The following is a 13,940-nucleotide window of genomic DNA, read 5'->3' on the forward strand; positions in this document are numbered from 1 at the left end:
AGAAGTTGCCCATAGCAACAAATGAGCTTCTACCTATCATTTTATATCATATACTAGATAAATGTACAAGCTGATTGGTTGTTATGGCAACTTATCCTCTTTAGAAGGGTTGATACCTCTCCCACGAACTTACTGTGGTATGAAACATACTGTATTTGTATACAATTGGAAAAAGATGTTTTCACTCTCTCCAGCTGAGCCAAAAGTACAGAAGTTCAATTTAACAAGAGAGATGACAATTTTAAGCCCTTTCTTGGAATTTGTAAATGTTTTCCTTAACATCCAACTGTAGTTAGGAGCTTCATGCCAAGCATTTGATTCAGCAGAAAGAACTTGGCAGACTCTGGGGCCAAGCAGCTTAAATACTGGAGGCTCAGCTAGCTTTCTGTACATTTAGACAGGACGAGCTAAAGAGCCACCACAGTCACAGAAGCTCTGAAAAGGTAACATCTCTAGCAATGGCTGTTTACTGGAAGATATGTGCACTTGTCACATTGGCTCTATTTGCAAATGTTTTTGCACAACGCAAGGCACTAGGAGGCTGGCAAGATGTTGATGAGAATATTAATGGCGTTCAGGAAGCTCTGCAAATTGCCAAAGATGAATACAACAAAGCCAACACAGATGAGCAAATTACTAAGATCAACAAGGTTTATAAAATCAGGAGGCAGGTCAGTAATACTGTATATATTGTCTTCTTAATTCTGTACAGATAGAAAATGAAGAATACATATATCAATATATTGTATTTGTGTAGTGTTTCATCATTTTGATTATACTAAAATTTCAGATAAACCTTTATCTGAAAAGTAAAACTCACTTTTGGGAATGGAGAGATAATACATATTCAGAGCTGTCATATCATGGTATGTATTAAATAAAATACAAAAATGGTCATTAGACAATTTTGCATTAGCTATATGTGATATAAATTCATGTTTTGACTTTAAAAACACAGTCACTCCATGCTATGATGTTAGCCAATGATTTGAGAATATTAATCATCAGTAACTGATCACACTTAAGCTATGCTCTGTTTACTTACATTGCCATTGCTAGACGGATGGCTGACTTCTTTAAAGAGTGTAAAAATAATGTATAGAGTTGCTTATAATAAGTCACTGGCTAATAGAAACATTTTTTGCAATGTTTATTCATATAAGTTATAACTGGCCGAACATCATTAAATCCTTGTGTGAAGCCTTAATGCATGTAATGGTGGACAGGGTGTACTGATCTCCCTGTAGATACTGTTTTTGAACATACAGTGAAAAGAGTGCAATGTGTAGATTTACAGCATTTACATTTATTGTTATATACTACCATTGAATACCCCATTATATTGTATTATTCTGCTCAGTACTATTAAATATGCAATATTTGGTAATAATATAGACTTTTTGTAATTCCCTGTTTTAAGTGCTGATATTTTTGTTTTAATGTATGTTAATTAACGCCAGTATGTACCGGATATGTGGTGGGATGTACCACATGGCGGATGCAATGCTTAGTACATTTTGCATATAACCTTTTGATGAAACATACTGTATACTTGTATATATGTACTGTATATCAGCAAATAACAGATCTTACTGGTTTGCTGGTGTCTCCCCTGGTACCCCCACCATGACCTGTTTGTAGTCACTCGACTGGGGTGCTTGCCAAGAGTACTGAGCCTGTCAGGAAGATAGAAGATAAGTGTGCAGTGAATGCGGATTCTGAACAGTCAGGTGCACATTCATTTCCTCATTCAAGTCAATGAATCTTATGAAAGTCCTGCCCAGTGTGCTGTGCTGTCAGCTCTCTCACGCTGTGGCCGGAGTTTTGTGATTCATAAAGTGCTACAAGGAATAACAAGAGGAACCTTTTGTGCTTTGGAATTAGTAAAACTATGGTATGGTTTTCTTTACTCGCAGTGCCATATATAGAGTTTGGAGTAAATCCAGCTACAAAGTAAAATTTTGCAGCTTTGCAAAACTGTGATATAGCTTGGTGTGACGGGTCATTTCCGAGCTCACTTCTAATTTGAGTTGTTAAAATAAAGCTGCCCAGTATTTATGAGCTACATGAAAAACCAAGCAGTCTGGCCTCTACCCCAAAACAATTTGAACATAGACCCTGATTCAGAGCCGGACGCTCTGACAGAGCGCTCGCTCTGAATCAGGGCCGGCCCTCTTACTTTTCACCACCCACAGCTATAGCGAGCGGCCAAAATGATGGTCGCGATGGTCAAGACCATCGCGACCATCGGGCTTGCGACGAGACCCTTGTGGTAGGGTCTCGCTGCCGCAAGCCCTGGAGTGCTTTTGGCTCTATCAGAGCCAAAAGCACTCCCACTGATATCACTAGTGATGTCAGTGGGGCCGGCCCCAGACGGTAGGCGTTCCCATGGGAACGCCTCCGCCTGGGCAGCCTCCGTCTGTCAATCACCATCGACAGCACGCCCCCTTTGGTGCGAGACCCATAACGACGGCTTGGCCGTCGTTATTCGGGTCTCTCGCATGCACACGACGGAGCCGCCTCTGTCGTGCGCATGCGCACTTGGGCAACATCGACCCGCTCGCGAGCGCTCAGCGCTTGCGAGTGGGTCTGAATCAGGCCCATAGTGTTTCCGGTTGCAAATGAACTGTAATTGCATCTCACGGTAAATGAGGCCCCGAATAATATTTTTCTTTAGAAGTGTTTCCTTTTAGTTCATATTTGGGGTAATGACCAGTTACTTCACATCTTACAGTATATGGTTAAATTGTTTTGCACTAGGTGGTGTCCGGTATGAAATATGTCATGGACTTTGAAGTCATTGTCAGCTCTTGCATTGAATCAGATTATACTCCAGACTGCCCAAACACGAAAACTCAATCAAAGGTAAGATTTTTCTTCAAAAGTAGAATTATATCAATTTAAATAAAAATTAAATAAAGAATATATAAAATTATACTAGCAGAGATTTCACAAACTGGAGATGACTGAAATGATTTGTCATGCAATTGTTTGTATTAGGGCCAATTCATTATACTTTATGTGCAAAATGCACTGATCTATTAGAAGGCAAAAAAATAACTAATTTAAACCTTAATTTAAGAAAAAGATAAAAGCAGACATTTGCAAATCTGTAAATAAGGGGATGGAACGGGCTGCGCTCACTAAGTGTTCCTGAGGTGTGTGTATGATTGGTTATGTCCAGTGAGTGGGTTATTAAGAATGGTCTAATACAATATGATAAAGTTTAATTGGTTTATTTGAATCAAGATGGGTAAAACAATGCTCTGGGGGACACGGAGAGCATTTGGGGGACGGGGGGATAGGGGGAAGGCTCAAAACCTGCATGGTTTTGCTTCTTTTAATTTTAACAGTTTGAATTGTGCTTACCAATATCCTTCTCATAGTGAGGGGATTCACACAAACTTTTAGGGAACACATATAATACATAGAGAAGACCTAGCAGTGGCAAACGCAAGATTTCTAGAGGGGGGTTTCCAAATGCCTGATTTTAGAGTGAGTGTGGCCAGTCTATGAAGAGAGCAGAATTAGCACTTAACCAGCTTTAATGTGCATCATACAAAGTATATTGTGTGTCATAATTCCAGCATATAGAGGACCAGCAATCACAGTAACCCATTATATGCAGCCATAGGGCCATCCTGCCTGAGCTGAATGCTTTTATTTTAGATGTGGGCACCATTCCAGACTATTGGAGCAAGCCTGGGAGCCTGGTGGAGCAGCAGAATAACCTAGCACTGCCCTGGACATATATGTACATATTGGGCTCTATAGCAGCACATCCCTAACAGTACATGTTTTCCAGATCTCCTAGTTGGTGCACAGGTTATTACCTAATGGTTGATACATGTTAAAAGATCCACAGGTAGTGCTATTTATTTCATTTGTGATACTGAGAAGAACATGCAGAACTTGTAAAATTTTATTATATTACTATTTCTATTGTGGTCATGGTGTGGGCTGGGGATGGGGGTTTCCAGGCAGATGGAAACTCCCCCTGTGTTTGCCTACGCTAGGGTGCTAGGTGCTAGTCCCAAGTAGTATTGAAATCACCTAAAGCTATTGTCTTATAATTTAAAAAAAAATAAAAAAAAATTTAGTTTTAAGTTAGCTGCATTATAATTTTTTAGGGAATATCTTAACCATGCGGTTTGGGTAGTTTACCATACATCCCTGTTCTGGCTGCTGTTCAGCCTGGCTGAGGCTTATGACTTGGGGATTATTGGACGAAATGTCAGGTGCAGTGTCCCACGTGTGAGTTAGTCTTACTGGTAAGTATAAAATAAGAATACTCACTAGGCCTTTTCTTGCACAAAAGTGTTAAGGAATCCAAGATGGTAAAAGCGGAGGTCTTAGGTGTGCAACACACGGGTGTAGGCAGCAAATGCAGACCCAATGTTGGTGTGGTTAATGCTTCTGTGCCAACCAGATTATTGATGACAGTTCCGACAGGACAGCAGCCTGTGGATGGTGGAAAAACACCAGGGCCAAATGTAATAGGGTGAGAGTTTAGAAAATGTAAATGTAAATTTTAAACTCGGCCAATGCAATAAGAGAACATGCAAACTCACATGTTTTTAGATTAAAAAAAAACCTCACGATTTAAACTCTCATCCAGATGTTTTGGAGATAAAACTCGACCAATGTGATAGGTTACTGCTAAACTCTCACATTTCCTAAACTCTCACCTATTACATTTGGCCCCAGATGTCTTTCATGTGAGCAAGTATTCTAAAGCAGGTTTAGCTCCTATGGGTAGTTAGCCTGTGGGATTGCAGGTAAGGTAAGCCACTGTGTGTCTGTGCTGGGGAAGCAATCGGGAAGCCGACTGCCTATATACCGGCAGCCGGCTTCCCGACTGTCTTATCCCGGCATGGGTAAAACGATTGTAGTGATGCCGGGCGCCGCGAGCGGACAGCCGCGGGGGGGAAGGTTAGGTTTAGGGCTCCCGGGGGGGACTTAGGGTTAGGCACCCCCCCGGGAGGGTTAGGGTTAGGCTAGGGGGAGTGAGGGTTAGGGTTAGGCACCCCCGGACTTAGGGTTAGGCACCCCCCCCGGGGGACTTAGGTTTAGGTAGCGGGGAAGGGGGTGGTTAGGGTTAGGCACTTAGATGGGGGATTAGGGTTAGGCACTTGGGGGGGAAGTTAGGGTTAGGCACCCCTAAGGAGGGTTAGGGTTAGGGGGGTTCGGTTAGGTTAGTGGATACTTACCTATCCACGATCGGGATTTCCAGCGCTGTCGGGCTTCCGCTGCGTCGCACTCTGCTCCTGTCGGGCTGCCGCTGACGGGAATTGAACCGCCGGGGCCGGCGGTATTCCATACCCATTCCCTGTGCTGTATTCAAACTGCTGGTTTATTGCTGCAGAGTGAGTGTCTGGATGGAGCTCTCAGCTATGGTTAGCTGTCAGCACGGGTACAGTCTCTTTCGGACGTGCTGTCCAATGGACGTGCTCTGTCAGAGTTCTGATGTCGATGTCTGCTGGGTGCGCTGTGCGGGGCAGTAGAGCAGGATGTCGGGGTGTGTCCTGACAGGAGGACCCACTGTCCATGGCGGCAGGGAGATGTCAGGAAACCAGGCAGGGGAGCCTGTCTGAGTGTGGTGTGTTCCTAACGCGTATTGGCCTTCCTCAGGGGGGCGTTGACTGCTGGTATAAGCTTTTTTGCTTATATTTTTCTGTATAACGGTTTTAATAAAAGCTCTTTGTTACACCATGTTATCAGAAGAAAAGTAATATCTGTCCAAGAAAAACAGTTTACAATTTTGATTGACAAAATAATCTAAATAAAAGTATTTCTGAGAAAAAACAGACACATTCCATACTTTGGTTATAATGGAGGGAGGAGGGAGTGGGTTGTATTGCATGGTTATGAAATAGCTAATTTTTGACTTGGGCCTGAGAAGAGGAAGCTACAATTACAAGAGATCAACCTAAAGTTGTAAATAGTTTATATAAAATAAGAAAATATTCTGTATACAGTATGGAGAACATACTATATTGATTTGCTTGCCAAAAAGCTGTGGTTTACTGTAAGGGACTGAGGTTAAAATAACTTTTTTATTCCAAAATGTTTTTGAAATAAAATATATACAAACCACACCTTTAGAAAATGAAATGATTCTGAGTTGAATTTACAGATGTACTACCCCTAGCAGTGATGTGCGGTCAGGTGAGGCAGAGTCTTTCCTCTCATACTTCAGTATACTCCTGAGTTTTGACTATAAAAATTCTAATAAAAAAATGAAAGAAAATATTATAAATATCTTCTTTGTATTATCCTAATCATTTTTATAGTCAGAACTCTGGAGTAAAAAGTGTATGGCAGGTGAGGCACTGCCTCCTCTCTGTCTACCTTTTCTACACATCCCTGATCAAAACACACCAAATTTCCAGCACTATACTGTATACTGCTGCACATTTGTATAATGGCCACATGAACCCTTGGGTTCATATATGTATCTGTAAATCTAAGTAAAAGGAAAAAGTAATTGGCTTCCCTGGAGTCTGATACATGGTTACTCTGTCAGTACTGTAATACAGAACCACCAAATCAATTACTGTGTTTCAATCACATTTAAATGGTAAGAGGGGTGTGTGTGGCTGGTAGGGCCAGATACAGGCTTAAAATAAGAAATTACTTTTAAACAAAAGCCACCCTCCCCCCAGGTCATACATGCCTACACTCCCGGAAGTCGCAAGAAGACTCACAATTTTTTGGGTAGCCCCCCGCACCCCTGGAAGTGCAGGCAGTTCTCCTGCATCCTGCCTACTTCCTAGTGAAGCGGGCAGAATGGTGAGTTTTAATGGGGAATGTGTGGGTCCGCAAGGAGGGGGCGGGGCTAAACGGTGCGATTTGTGTTATTTAACCCCACCCCTTCTCTCAGACTTGCAATTTTACCGGGACAGGGGCGGGTCCTAATTACGTCACCAGGCCCTACCCCCCGAACCGGCCTGTAGCAACAGCTCTCCGGGCTGCTCTTGGAAAGGATGCATACAAAGTCGGTAAGTATGCCCCAGGTTTTTCTGCCAGTAATGTAAGAGGAATAGCAGAAACTCTGGGCCAGAATAACAATGGGGCAAATGGAGCTACAGCTCCAAGGCTCCACATAAAGATAGTCCCCTCATCATGACAGCATGATTACCAGCTACCTAGCTGGCCACACAGTTAGCCATAAATATTTAGGGGGTATTCAATTAGGTGTAGGGGCATAGAGAGCCACGCCGGGCCCCGGTAAAGAGGGGGCGTGGCCTAATTTCAGAAGGCGTGGCCACGCCCCCTTGAAAAAAAAAAAAAGAGTTTTGCAGCGCCGAGAAGCGGCGCTGTGCGCCGGGGAGGGGGCGCTGTGAGCCCCTCAGCCCGGCGCAAAGCCAGTGGGGGGCGCGATCAGTGTGATCGCTCCCCTCTTCAGGCATAGGAGATTGCGGTGGCTGTTACTTAGCAGCCGCAAGCAATCTCCCGCTGCAGCCCAGCACACGCCGTGTGCTGGGCTGCTGCAGAGGGAGGGAGGAAGTGAGGGGGGGGTGGCGCCAGACCCGGGCCCCCGCCGGGCCCCTCTGGAAGCCGGGTCCCGGGTAAACTGTACCCGCTCCCCCCCCTCTCGGCGCCCCTGATTAGGTGCGAAAAATCAGTTTCTCTGGAAACATTCCGCTGGTGACGTCATTTTGCCTGGCGAAAACTTATCCCCGTATTCAATTCCAAAGTCTTTTCGCCGGTGCGGAAAGTCAATGCAATGGAATAGGCGAATAAGATTCGCCTATGAAACCTGTCGAAAAAAAATGCAGAATTGGGGTTTTGGGGTGCAAACATGGGGGAACCACCCTACACCCTTGGGACAGCCCCCCAAAGGTAAACTGTGTCAAAAAAGTTAAATAAAAACTTCAGAACACCCCAAAAACTGACTTTGAAAAAGTGGGTGAAAAAGTTCAAAGTTGGGGGACAAACTTAAAAACTAGCGAAAAAGACTCCAGGGGGGTCCCCAAGTATGCCCCAGGTGTTTTTAAGTTTTCAGGTGCTTGTGGCAGGTGGATATTTTAGGATTTTTAAAACTTCACTTTAGCAACTTCAAAATATGCTAGCACCCATTTTCGTGTACCCCAAATTTGCTGGGGCTACTTATTTTCTGGAAAAAAAACTGCTAAATGCTATTCTTCACCACTTCTGCAAAGACGCTAATTAGCAGCTATTGAGAGCATTTAAGTACCCCAAATACATTCAGCAGGCCTATTCGGTGGTATCTATAGGTATCCCCAATGTCAGTGCATCTTTTGGGGGGTGTCAGGCTGATTTCCCCAAATCTGACAGGACATTTTGCCAGGTCGGAATTCGCAGGGTGCTGTTTTCGCCGGTTTCTAATTGAATACGGGGATAAGTGGGACGAGTGTGATACTTTTCCGCATGCAAAACCAGCGATTATGGCGAAAACTCCGGCATGCAAAAAGTGCCGGACTTTTCGCACCTAATTGAATACGGGCCTAGGTATTAAAATAACCTAGTTTATCTAGTTTTCCCACAAAAGTATGCAATTTTTCTAATTTTATGAATTTATGGAGACAGTGTGACTGATAGTGTATGGGGTGTACACACCCACATGGCTCTGGCCACACCCACACAGCACTGGTCACAGCTCCACTCCTTCTCAATATAGGCCCTTGTACATTTTCAGCCCATGTGACCCGTAATCCGGCCCTGCTGGGACTTTGGCAGCAGAGAGGGAGCTTCTGCTCTAACACCTTTTAATGTAACAGAAAGTTATACATTTTGCTGATTGTTAATATATTATAAGAATCTCTCAATGTAAAGCCATTAGTGATGACAGTAACTTTCCCCATGGACAACAGTTTAGGTGATATTGTTTTAAACTAATTGTTAATGATGCCTTTAACAGCTCGCTCTGACACAGGATATCTTAACAATCAAAATCTTGATACCTATGTTGTTTATGTGTTCTGTCTACAGAGATGCTCCTTTAGTGTCCTGATTGTTCCCTGGATGAATAAAAGGGAGCTGAGAAGCAGTTTCTGCAGCTGATCCGGAGCACAGAGGAAGATGGACCCTTCTTAATGATTGTTAATTTCTCAGGAAAACAAAGAATTTACGTAATGAAGCTTGTAGAAACTGCTCTTATACACAGTTATCCTGTCTATTAAAAATGTAACATCTTTGCTTGTGTATTTTTATGGGTTATTTAATTTTAAATACATTACAATTATTATATGAATTATTATTGTAGGGCCTGATTCAGCAAGGATCGCTCTTGCGATCGCAGCTCCGTAATCGCATGCAGGTCTGCTGTGAAACTATACTAATAATTTCAATCGCAATGTCGTCGCACTGCAAGCATAGAGACGCCTACTGCCTCCCTCTATCTCATATCCATAATACTTTGCAGTCCTTCACAAACATCGGTAACATCGAGTATCATCGGTCCCTCACGAAAAATTACAGCAGCCCTGACCTTACTCAGAAATTGCTATCTTCGTTGCACGCAGTGATAGCTCAAGCTGCGTATGCCATCCTAGTAACGGCAACAATCGGCCGTCTGCGTGCGTATTCGCAATAGCGATTATTACTGAATCAGGCCCATAGTTTTTAGTATTTCAATATGTTCATAGTCTTAATTTTAGTGGCAAAGCAGGCTTAGACAGTGTATTGTCATGGAACTGCAACTCCCAGCATTCCTTGCCACCCAGAACATCTTGTACCTCTGACATGTCGTTCCTCAACAGCTAGAGAGTCATAGATTGTCTACCACTAGCTTTAGATGGGGTTGAACATCTCAGCAATATAACATTCTGTTAAAATATATATAACACAAAATGGTCAAAGACTGCATTTACTTTATAGTAAGAAATAAACCCAAGAGCGGTCATTCCCATATTCTCCAGGGCACCAGCTGAATGGTTATATACAGTAAATGCCCTGTATGGATACAAAGCAAAGTACACAGTTGTTGCCAGCACTTATCTTTACTACTGAAAATATGTACCGTATGTACCTAGCAAAATACAGGTATGAGGTCACGTCATTGGTCCTCATGTGTGCAAGTGCCAAACTAAGGGCCTGATTCAGACCCGGTCGCAAGGCTGCGTTCGCACGCTGCCTGTCGATGTCTGCATTCTGTAAATGCGTATGCATTGCAGTGCGCGAACCGGCCGCTGCGACCGGGAATCGACCACAGCGAGGATGCAGAGGCTTCATACAGTGATTGACAGGAAGTGACTGTTTGAGGGTGGTGACGGGGGGTGGTCAGAGAAATGCAGGCGTGCCTGGGCTTCTAGACGCCGTTTCAGAGGCGTGCATAATTAGGCCCCAGCGACGGCATATGCTTCCTAACATCTAGTTAGGAAGCACAAACATTAGCAATGCAGGCTTGCCGACTTTCTGGCTGCCCCTTCCGGGAGGAGGCGGGGCCGGCCAGGTGATGCTCGTTTGTGGGCGGAGTGAGGGGCAGGGCCTTGCGATCGCGTCATTTTGGCCCCGCCCCGCTACACAATGCCGATATTACAGGCATTGTGAAGCAGGGGGCGAAGCCAAAATGACGCGATTCGGGGTGAATCGCGTCATGGCTCCCCTCACTGCGGGAGTTTCTAAGGTAAGTGTGGGGGGGTTAAGAGTGGTGGGCGGAAGCTGGAGGATTGCCTGCCTTCCCGGGAGGTCGGGAGAGACAACCGATTTTCGGGAGGCTCCCGACCAAATCGGGAGGGTAGGCAAGTATGTAGCAATGTCTGCTGCAGGGTCAGGTCAACCACAACTTGTGCGTGTGGGTCCGATGGTTCCTAATGTTACCGATGTTTTTGCTGTCTTGCAACAACGTAAGTGAAGGGAAGTAGGCGGCTTTATGTAGTGTTGGGTGTCTACTTATTGTGCTGCAGTTACATTGCGTATGCGGTCATTAGCATATTTTCGCATCGACAGGCTGCGTGCGAATGCAGCCTTGCGACTGGGTCTTAATCAGGCCCTAAGATCGATGTTTCAAATAACACTGAAATGCAGTAAGAAGCAAATGCAATTAGCTCTTAGGTATGAAACAAAGGGATTTTTTACATTTTACACCTAAATAACCTTTAATAAACGGTTAATCCCATACCCTCCTGAGTAACAGCTGCATGGTAATAAAGCTGCTGTGTAGAGATACAGAACAAAACACAGTTGTTGTCAGCGCTTATCTTTACTAATGCAAATCTCTATGTATCTAGCAAAATGAAAGTATAAGGTATTAATTCATATTTTTATCAAAACATTTAAGTTTGATGCCAAAGTCACGGAGTTTCATGTTTGCAAGTCTAGTGGATAGGTGCCTATCTACTGGGCGATTAAAATTAGCGATTGAAAGATAACGATATCATCATCGTTCGATAATTGTTTGAAAATCGTTTGCAGATTGTTTAAAAAATGTCTAGAACGACCAGCAATGCGCGCTCCCGCTGGTCGCTTAGACATCTATCATCGGGCAAACATGCTGGTCAACCGACGATAACGTCAGGTTCAGCATGTTTGCAGATGATTGAATTTGCCTACACTGAATGACTGCTCGTTCAGTGTAGGCACATCACAGACTGACAACCGGCTGCACAATTACAATGTCGTAATCGTGCAGTCTTTTGCCTGTCTTCTAGTGGATAGGCACCTTTAAGGGTCAATCAAATTAGGTGCGAAGGGGGCAAAATACCGTTGGAACAGCATAGAAACACCGAACAATTCGTACCCCTCGTGGCCCAATCTCACCCCGGACTTGCATAATTTTCCTCGCACCCTATGGAGCTGCAAACAGAAATGTGCAATACTGTATTATAAGTGTGGCTTACAGCTGCACTTACTCGCTGGGTTGGGAACATCACCCCTAATTGAATTGACCCCTAAAGCTAGGTACACACTATAAGATTATCTGTCCAATCTGGCTGGTTGGAATGAAAACCTGGTAATGTATGAAATGACAATTCCCATTTTATTCAAATCCGTTTGATTCAACCAGTTTGTCCAAACAACTGTTTTTGTCCATTTTCCGTCATTTGAAGCAAATAGTCGATTGCCATTTGTATACATGTATACATTATAGGGATGTGCAGGCTCGGATAGGTTCGAGTTTGCACGTTGAGTTCGTATTTTTCCCTCCAAAAAAACGGAACTCAGAAAGAGGCTAAATGTCATCTTACATGGACGAACATCATCATTCCTGGACTTTTGTCCAGGAATGATGATGTTCGTCCATGTAAGATGACGTTTAGCCTCTTTCTGAGTTCCGTTTTTTTGGAGGGAAAAATCCGAACTCAACGTGCAAACTCGAACCTATCCGAACCTGCACATCCCTAATACATTATCAGATTTTCGTTCCTATCAGCCATATTGGACAGATAATCTTAAACTTAAAATGATCCATCACTCAATATATTGTTCCATTGTGGATCGGAATTATATATCGTTATAAACATCATATAGTGTATACGCCAGATCCGTCATTCCCGGACGTCGTTTGTCACATCATCCCAGCTGCTGTTCTGTACGTCAGATGGGAAGATGCGATGAACGATGTGGTGTAGTTACATGCAGCATGTAATGATACATAACGCCGACCTACCCTGGATCATGCCGTATGTATGGTGTGAGCGATGTATCGTTATCGCTGGGTGGCACCGTCATTCAGGTGTGCCCACATTGTCTGTCAGTGTCTGCAATCCTGCAATCACACCCATGCACCAAAAGCAGCAGCAAAAAAGGCCAACAGGTCACTCATTGTGTAGTATTTCAATTGACAATTTTAATTAAAAAAATAGATTTTAAAATGGTTGCAAATCCCTGATGTAGCTGACGGAGAATCCAGCTGCTAGCTAATGCTCACATCCAGTTGGGGTGGAAGTGAATTGGCTATGGACTCCATAGATGTGCTAAAGGTTCAGTGATATGCAATTCAACAAGTGTTTCTTATGTATTTATTTTTAATCCCTTTATTTATTTATTTTTATTTTGCTACTGAACACACTCATTGTACTATTTCTATAATAAAAATCAAATAATGTTCAGATGTTTTTCCCAACACTGGTGCAGAAGTTCCTACAAATGTATTGTACTCGTAGATTCATTTGGTTCAAACCTTACATCCAGTTCATCCCAAAACCAGTTTGAGGAGTTTAAGTATGGAGACCATGCTGGCCATTCCCAGATATTGTTCTTTTCTGTTGTGACATAGCCTGGAGGTATGCTTTGAGTCATTAAGCTGCTGTAGGATGAACCCCTGACCAACTAAGCGTAGGCCAGATGGTATTGTATGGTGCTGCAAATGGTGTAGTAGTCCTTTTGATCCAGGGTGTCTATCACTCTGTACAAGTCATCACCTAGCTCCAGCAAAAGAGCCCCAAACCATCACACTATTTATTTTCTCCATCACCTTCAATTTGCTTCTTAACCCCCCCTCCCCTCCATTTATCTCTACCACCTTCCCCACATTTGTTTTTATTGACTTCTCTTGACCATTTTGTTTTGTGTAATAACAGAGATTTTCATATATTATGTCAAAGCTTTTATATCATTCATCTTACTGTCTCCTTCTCCCATCATTACACCTCACACCAGTGAGGGGCATGTTTTTCTCTCATCCACTCTTTTCCCAACCCTCGTCTTTCTGTCCCGTTCTTACCCCCATTCCCCAGTCTTTCTTTACCTCTCATTTGCTTGACACTGCAGTGAGGGGCACAGTTCCACTGGGAAGTTGAAGAGCAAGGTAAGTCAGTAACCTATGTAAGAGGGTTAGGCATATTCTGGGAGAGCTGAGAGGGCGTCTTCCCAACAAGGCAAGAGGTGACAGCAGCATTACAGGTCTCCTTCTGCGGTGATGGAATTTGATTAAACAACTGGGGTTAAAATCTGTGGCGTTGAGACATCGGCGAGTCCCGTGCAAGACTGCCCGATGTTTTAAAGTAACAGTCTTTTAATAGGCAAAAGCAGCC

The 13,940-nt window shown here is 43.6% G+C and overlaps 1 protein-coding gene across 1 annotated transcript; it reads left to right on the forward strand.

The window, feature by feature from the left end:
* The first annotated feature begins 254 nt into the window (after positions 1–254).
* On the forward strand, positions 255–9,161 carry LOC148518352 (cystatin-C-like). Its single transcript, XM_088477589.1, has 3 exons — positions 255–671; positions 2,761–2,865; positions 8,956–9,161. Exons 1-3 carry the CDS (start codon positions 459–461, stop codon positions 9,025–9,027), a joined length of 390 nt encoding a protein of 129 aa, XP_088333715.1. The 5' UTR covers positions 255–458; the 3' UTR covers positions 9,028–9,161.
* Positions 9,162–13,940: the final 4,779 nt, after the last annotated feature.

The sequence above is a fragment of the Taudactylus pleione genome, unplaced genomic scaffold (genome assembly GCF_031769625.1).
Source record: "Taudactylus pleione unplaced genomic scaffold, aTauple2 ptg000201l, whole genome shotgun sequence".
Lineage (NCBI taxonomy): Eukaryota > Metazoa > Chordata > Amphibia > Anura > Myobatrachidae > Taudactylus > Taudactylus pleione.

Coding starts and splice junctions, on each gene's coding strand:
- LOC148518352 (XM_088477589.1), top strand. CDS start 459: ATGGCTGTTTACTGGAAGATATGTGCACTTGTCACATTGGCTCTATTT. Junction 672..2,760: donor TTTATAAAATCAGGAGGCAG/GTCAGTAATACT, acceptor GTTTTGCACTAG/GTGGTGTCCGGTATGAAATA. Junction 2,866..8,955: donor ACACGAAAACTCAATCAAAG/GTAAGATTTTTC, acceptor TTCTGTCTACAG/AGATGCTCCTTTAGTGTCCT.